The sequence below is a fragment of the Perkinsus marinus genome, assembly GCF_000006405.1.
Source record: "Perkinsus marinus ATCC 50983 genomic scaffold scf_1104296936226, whole genome shotgun sequence".
Classification (NCBI taxonomy): domain Eukaryota; phylum Perkinsozoa; order Perkinsida; family Perkinsidae; genus Perkinsus; species Perkinsus marinus.
Window position 1 is genome coordinate 3,883 of NW_003214196.1, and position 7,385 is coordinate 11,267.

General features: G+C 47.0%; 3 protein-coding genes across 3 annotated transcripts in view; all 3 read left to right on the plus strand.

Annotated features, from left to right (window-relative positions):
- Window positions 1-124, plus strand: part of Pmar_PMAR016215 (replication factor a 1, rfa1, putative) — a gene marked incomplete at both ends in the record, with an annotated part of 688 nt that extends 564 nt beyond the window's left edge. Inside the window, one exon of the mRNA XM_002783743.1 lies at window positions 26-124. Within this exon, the coding sequence (XP_002783789.1) occupies window positions 26-124 (99 nt within the window). The remainder of the gene's footprint in view (window positions 1-25) is intronic.
- A 3,679-nt stretch (window positions 125-3,803) lies between these two features.
- On the plus strand, window positions 3,804-4,872 carry Pmar_PMAR016216 (hypothetical protein; the record flags this gene model as incomplete). The annotated part of the gene is made up of 4 exons (XM_002783744.1): window positions 3,804-3,935; window positions 3,981-4,119; window positions 4,151-4,245; window positions 4,816-4,872. The coding sequence occupies 4 exons, from the start codon at window positions 3,804-3,806 to the stop codon at window positions 4,870-4,872; spliced, it is 423 nt and encodes a 140-aa protein (XP_002783790.1).
- Window positions 4,873-5,895: 1,023 nt separating this feature from the next.
- The window catches only part of Pmar_PMAR016217 (t-complex protein 1, alpha subunit, putative), a gene marked incomplete at both ends in the record, with an annotated part of 1,982 nt that continues 492 nt past the window's right edge, over window positions 5,896-7,385 (plus strand). The window contains 10 exons of the mRNA XM_002783745.1: window positions 5,896-5,920; window positions 6,210-6,316; window positions 6,365-6,425; window positions 6,476-6,603; window positions 6,653-6,723; window positions 6,774-6,870; window positions 6,917-6,982; window positions 7,029-7,136; window positions 7,187-7,295; window positions 7,346-7,385. The exon at window positions 7,346-7,385 is cut by the window's right edge and continues 4 nt beyond it. Coding sequence (XP_002783791.1) covers window positions 5,896-5,920; window positions 6,210-6,316; window positions 6,365-6,425; window positions 6,476-6,603; window positions 6,653-6,723; window positions 6,774-6,870; window positions 6,917-6,982; window positions 7,029-7,136; window positions 7,187-7,295; window positions 7,346-7,385 — 812 coding nt within the window. The remainder of the gene's footprint in view (window positions 5,921-6,209; window positions 6,317-6,364; window positions 6,426-6,475; window positions 6,604-6,652; window positions 6,724-6,773; window positions 6,871-6,916; window positions 6,983-7,028; window positions 7,137-7,186; window positions 7,296-7,345) is intronic.

The following is a 7,385-nucleotide window of genomic DNA, read 5'->3' on the forward strand; positions in this document are numbered from 1 at the left end:
CTTCATCCTGTATGGTTTGGTTCAGATCGGCAAAGAAGATGATGAATTGCATAGAGCTAAGATTCATCAGTCGATGGTGGGAGAGACGATCACAATGGAGTCAGCAGTGGCTAGCGGTGCCTGATTTTCACGGATTTCGTATTGCATGCAAGTAAACTGCCGTATAGTCTTGAGTTGGTAGTGTTATGGCAATGCATCTTAACTGTGATTGACATACGGTAGCCCCAGCCTGGCCAGGCCATGCTGGAACGGCTAGGTAACCATTCTTACGTTAAACGATATTACACAAGGGCGGTTATTCAAATTACCACATTAGACTCCTCCACTGTGTACCTCATTACAACTCGTTACTTTATTTATCCGTTGGCATTTCAAGCCGGATTACTTGGGAATTTACAAGTATAGTAGATGATATTCGTGATAACAATGATGATGTTTCTTGGCTGAAGAATTCTGAACTGTAAATTTATCATTGCTGGCAGCACAACAAAGACCTAACAGTGGTCTTCATTAATCCGTGATGGTTACTTATCAGTCGATCAGTATCATTGATACCAAAGGTATCAAGTGTCGAGTGATAGCTGATAGCTGATAGGTATCAAGGGGAGGTGAACATCAACCATGATAGTAGCAGATCAATGTTATTAAGGTCACCTTAATGAGGTGAACATCAATGACGTTACGTCACCCTAGGAGGTTTACCTGCAGAACCACGATTAACCCTGTATGAAGTGCCACACTTGAAATGCGTTCGTTCCTCCTGCAGTTCTTGGTTCGACGTTGCGGACTTAGTACTGTGATAGTTCTCAATCGTCGCCATACTCCGAGATCATTTTCATGTTCCACTAGAACAATTGTTATCATTCTGGCATGAGTCTGAGCAGCGGCGTCTCTCTGCTAGGAACGAAGTTGATCCCAGTAAGTGATGATATTTCTCGTCTCAGATGAGTCGTCCGAGTATACCAAGTCTCCTGGTTGGAACTCCCGACCAGCATCGTCCGACCGTGTATACCCTTCATAGAAAGTCCCCACATAGCAACTTGCTATGAGCAAGTACCACATCTTATATGAAATAAGATGTCGCGTTTCAAGCCGCAATTGACCATATTCTCAATTTCGGTGACAAAATGAATTAGGTTTGGCAATTAGATCTGGCGGTAACACTTCTCAACTCGGTGTGAAATTCGCTTGGATTGATCAACAACTGTTTTTATTTGACCGGAGAATTGTGAGTTGTCGATTGAATGATTCAAGTTGAATCTGTGCTGATTATGTCCTGTGTCAGACTATTCAATCGTGTACTACAACTGGATCGCAAATTCACAGAGAGATGGGAGCTTAGACAAAACCAGATCAACCAAGTCTATAAGTTTGTTGCGGGTAGTAGTCGGAGGCGAATTCGGCGTGGGAAAGTCATTCACATCGCCCGTTGAAATTAATCGCTGCGCGTACTGAATGGAACAGCCTACTGTATCCGTATCACACTTCAGTCAGCTCGCAGCCTGACTAGGTGAACTTCACATTGTGAAGTGCTCATTCAATGAGCCTCATTGACTGTAATGGTCATGCACAGAACGGTGTTCGTTATAATATCCGTTCATTGTAGTAAGCGCAACGTCGTCCAGGGGTTGGTAGCTCGAGTAATATACTGAATCAGTATATTACTCGAACCACCAACGCGCAGTATTCTATCAGTATTACTGATAGAATACTGCGCGAATTCCTCTTGAAAAGTATGTCTTATGCAGCTCTGTCTTTCCATGCCGAGTTCGACGACAAGTTACCGGTACCTGGGTGTGGCGAATGTTCGTCAAGCACCTCTATGTAATCAAGATAGAATCTATCTGATGGTGCACACCCATGAGAGTTGCCGATAGGGTCCACGTATATTCTGAAATCCAGAACCTGGATATAATCATTATATTACAATTACATCCCAGGATACTTCCTACAATATAGATGACAGCTCGAGGGTAGAGCCATTTGTGGAGTTCCTACGACGGCTGATCTCGCCACTGAACACGTGTGGATATCTAGTCAGAGGGTTGGCGAATTGGCTGGTTCCAACGATGCAGAGGAGTGGGCTATCGTTCGTAAACTGTGTCCGTTTGGCAGGGCGTGACTGAGTTGTGTAGGCGTGGGTGTACCAATGAGCTTGTCCGTGTCGCCTATGAAGCATGCTCACAGAAAATGGCAGGGTGTAAACATTTGGACTCAAGCCTTATATCGAAATCGATTCTGATACAGTGGGTGTAGAGTCCGTCTTGTTCCCGCACCTATATCCATTGGCACAGTATTGCGAGTCCTTGCAGAAGTGGGCGAATGGTGCACTCGATGAGTTCTTTATGAAACAGAGGTACAGTACTTGTCGTGGTAATTCTGTCGACTATCGTAACTAAAGTATCATTCAAACAAACACTGCTGGTCGTCCAATATCTCTTTGTCACGTTCAGTGACCGTGCGTCACAGGTGCTATTCTGCCTGCTAGACATAATAGCAGAGTCTGCACCAACGGTATTCCTATTACAACTCGTGGTTGTCATATCCCAGAGCAAAAGCTCAGAGGGTTATTCGCTGGGAATATTTGAGGAGGACAAAATGCACGACCTATTCAGCCTACTGTTAACTATTCGAGCTTTCTTGGCGGCATCGATCCGCCAACGCGGCACTCACCGCTTCTCTTGCCGGATTTGCGTTGCTCGGGGGTCTTCAAACATGTAAAGTTTCTATGTTGTCGGGCAGAATACCACTGTGCGTAGATCCAGCCAGGCCAAAGGCGCGAGAGGCTCCCGAAAGATTTGCGGAAGCCAGGCTCCCGGAGCGTCTCTCGCGGCCCAAGAGATCGCAACGGATTTCTCCTCTCTCAGGCTCCTTTATCGCTCGCTAATGTGGGTCAGTGAACCAGGCACTAGCCTTTTCCCACCGAACGGCTGGGCATTTTACCGTCTGGTTACTCAGCTACCTGCTCATTGAATTATGATGAACAAGGATAGCTGACAAACTCCCTCTGCAATGGATATCGATGCTTTCCCTGCTCGAACTCCGCTAGTGGTCCGCGCAAACCACTTGTCAAGTGGTTAAACCACTGTGGTTTGCATTCAGTCCCTCCCTCGCAGTTTCAGAAGATCTCCTGTCCAAGGTGCTCGCGATGATGGCTCTTTATCGTGTGTTGGTGATTTGCTACCATGTGCTGCGAATCTCCCCTTGTAGGTACTGGGCGATGATGCCTTGCGTCCACGCACCCCAAGGCTTGGGGTGCGAGCTTGGGGCCCAAGCTACGTACATGTATATGTTAGTTGTGTCGCGGCCTTCCCTAGAATCGACAATTCGAAGTGAGCGAGGAACTATACTCAATTTACTGTGGAAGGGAAGACTCAATCGGTGAGCAGCTGCAACCTGTGCAAGATAAAGAACCCAACTACTAAATCTGAATCTACGCAAAAATCTCTATCGTTTAGTCATTTCGGTTTTCTCTGTCCATTTTGGACACTATATCACAAAAATCGGTCACCCGTGTTATTGAAGTCCTCACGTCAAATCCGTGCTGCTTGTGTATGCGGGTGTCGAAGCAGCATGGAATTGAAGAAGAGTAAGTTACTCTGAGTAACCATGAAGGACGATATTGATGATTCACATTGCGGCTTACAAGGATGACCCACAATGTGGCCACGCAGAGCAATATTTTCTTAGTCTTCAGCGTCTCGGCGAATCTTAGTTGCTTTCGTTAATTGGGTGTTTACGACTCGCAAATTGCGAGTAGCAGTGGCATTATCTCTTGTATCTCTATTATCTCCATCTCTTGTATGACATCGTCGACAGAGGGGAAGGCCGAGGCTCAGGAGAAAGGATCTTCGCTCCCACCGACAACATCCTTCACCAAGGGTATGGTGGATACGAGCGGAGAGTCATCATATCTCCGGAACAGAGACTGCCAGGTAGATCATTCACGCGACCGTGCTTGAGGGAAGTTTTTTTCTCAGGGAGAGCTCGTGGTAATCGGTCAGATCTCCCATGGCTTCGACTTCGGACCGTACAAGTCGTCCATAGGCCTTCGTGTCGAGTTCTCAGTTGTTTTTCCCGGCACAGAAGCCAACGAGGAAGACTCTGGTACAATTAAAGGTGACAATTATCAAAGTTATACTCTCGTCAGGTGAGCAGTGGTTGGGCAAATGCCGGAAGTTAGGTTGGATGCCGATCAGTAGTCAAACACTTAGGTCGGAACAAACTCAGACATGCTATCGTGATGTACGGCAGAGATATGCTCTCACTTGTGGGACAACGTTCCTTTTCAGCACAGCCGTCATCTTATCGGCACGTCGGTGTATGTATGGAACCATCCCCTGGATCTCTACTTAGCTTTCAATTCTATAGCTTCATGGCCGATTCTGAAAGTGCTGGTCTATGCCGTCGATGATGCTGGTGGCTCTGAGGGAAATAGTTCAACTGGAGGATCGCTCTGTGGGATTTAAGCATGTCATCCGTAGGGAGTAATCGATTTCAGTATCATACGGTTTGCTTCCCCTCCCGACGAAACCCGGAGAGCATCGTCTTCACTGTCAGACTATGAGAGCCATTGGCAGTAGCCGTTTCAGTCGGTTGACAGATGCACTACGTGAGACCAAGTAGCTTCTTGCGAGAGATTATGTGACGTGATGACAGATACCTACATGGGAAGGCCTTCTCTTACCACTATGCCAGATAGTCTACTGACGAATGATCGATCCTCATTTGTATCAGTTACAAGTGGCACCGTTGTGAGTTTTCATTCGATCCTTTATTATCTCCAGTTCGAGTTTTGCTGTTTTGCTTGGTCAGGTTATCGAATGCGAGGTCATCGTGAGGCGAGCCGCAAAACTTCGGTTAGCATTGTGAGTCATCCCGCCAGTAGAATATCCATGACCCCTGTATTATACAAGTTGTATATCAACTGATGCTACTGTGTTCCTTTGATGGGAGTTACTGAACTCACGCATGAATAGACGAGTGGACGGAATCACAGTTCATAGTCACGTCCTTGTTTATGAGTCACCGATCGATCAGTCTTTTGGTAACGATACCGCATTCTCCCATAAGACGGCTCAAAGTGGGCGGCCCATCAGTAGTATGGGATCAATACAAACATCCCCTGAGCTTTGCTATTAGCAACTTCGATATCAGTGACTCGCTGTAATATAAGTTAAGGGGAGTCTGAGGTCGGAAGGAAGAAAATGGTCGTTCTGAATCACCTTGTGAGTCACGAAGCAACATTGCAGGACATGAGTCATGTACGGAAATCCCTCGGACTTGCTGCGGGCACTGTTTCCCGAATCCCCAGAGAAAAAGACATTGCCAAAGCCCCTGTCAGAATCTAAGAATCCTTCAGTGTTGTGAAGACGATTTGAAATGATGACTCCGCTTTGCTGATCGGGCTCTCTGAGATTGCATCATTATTAGTAATAATTTATTACATCCTCGATCACGCTCGCTCGAGTACCAAGCCATGACCAGCACAGTGAAGTCGTGCTTCGAATCTAGAGTCCGAGCTAGCCTGGTAGGATCAACCACTCTATATCCAAATCAGTTGACGAGGCAATCACATATTCATCCGGGCTCGGGGCAGCAGCACAATGAGTTGAACCCTGACGGCTAGATCCGGCACTGCTAACAAGCGCTCCCTCTGCAACTCCTCCGAATACCGTGTTTGGCTTTATCGAAGTTCTATATTGACCATCAACCTGCTCCATCATGTGCTACTGAGCATAGTTCTCTAAGATGAGAATATGCCGATGTTGTCGCTGTGGTTGCAAATTCGCCAAAAACTGGCAAACGTGCAAAGCTTCGCTCCGTCTCCATTTCGGTTTCGCTGCATTCACCCCTCGGCACAACACTTTTTGGGGGAGATATTTGTTATTGGAGATGGCATCAATCAACGAAGGGACAAGTAAGTGAAACCTTTTAACGCTGGTCGTCATATTTCATGGGCATTATAGTAACTCTTAGCGTTGTATAGAGTGGAGTTGTCGCCAGACTACAGTCCATTCCCGACGAATGAATCGTTAGTTACTGAGGATTCATCATTTCTCGCAAGGGAGGGGCTGTAGATGCGGATATAATCATTTTAGTGTCTGTCGCATGAATCAATGTGCCTTCGTGCCAAGGAATGAACTCGTAGGCTCGATCGGAGATCGCTATCATTGCATATAGGCTCATGTAGACCTCTCTTCTCGTAGGTGGTCTCCCAGTGGGCCAACTCGCCGTGGACGAGTATGGTAATCCTTTTGTGATCATGCAAGATCAGAATGATAAAAAGCGAGTCACCGGGTTGGATGCTCAGAAGGTAAGACCCTCGCCTCATCAGCAGACGTAGCAACTTCTTCTTTAACAGGCTAACATCCTTGCCGCACGGAGCGTTGCTGAGACCATCCGGACAAGTCTTGGCCCTAAGGGTGAGTGCAATTTTTCTCGGGAAAGTTGATAACCGTGATCATCATGGTAGGCATGGACAAGATCATCGTCGGCCCTGATGGTGACGTCACTGTTACCAACGATGGTGCCACAATTCTCGACAAAATGCAAGTGGAGAATCAGGTGGCTAAGTTGATGGTCGAGCTCTCGAAGAGCCAGGTAGGCTCAAAGAGCTGTAATGTGTTTATTCCATATTGTTTATGTTTAGGACGACGAGATTGGTGATGGTACCACTGGCATCGTCATCATCGCTGGTGCATTGCTCGAACAAGCTAACAAGTGAGCGAGCTGGCTTACTACTGCCGAAACTCATCCGATTGTTTTATCAGGCTCCTCGAGATGGGCATCCATCCCCTGCGAATCGCTGATGGATTCGAGAAGGCCTGTGAAGTCGCCATCAAACGTGTTCAGGAGATCAGCAAGGAGGTAATGTCCGAGGAAGTACACATTGTGTGAAGTCCCGGTGCTTTAGGTCGATATATTCAAAAATGATAACGAGGAGCTTCACCACGCTGCTATGACCGCGCTGGGCTCTAAAGTACTGTCAATGAAGGATCCTTCTAGCGTCAGGCTCTCTTGAGTAGATAGTGTCCTCTCGACAAGCCCAGATGGCCAAGATTGCTACCGACGCTGTCTTGTCGGTTGCCGACTTGGAGCGGAAGGACGTCAACTTCGATCTTATCAAAGTCGAGGTAGTGCTGTTCACTCGTCTTGCCCGTGATAGTACTTCCATGGGATTTAGGGCAAGGTTGGCGGCCGATTAGAAGATACCTGTTTAGTCAATGGCATTGTGATCGACAAGGAGTTCTCCCATCCCCAAATGCCGAAGGAGATTAAGGACGCCAAAATTTGTGGGAATTCGTGCAAGTGTGCCAGTAGATTTCACTTCTGTCCCAATTAGGCATTCTCACCTGCCCATTTGAGCCACCGAAGCCTAAGAC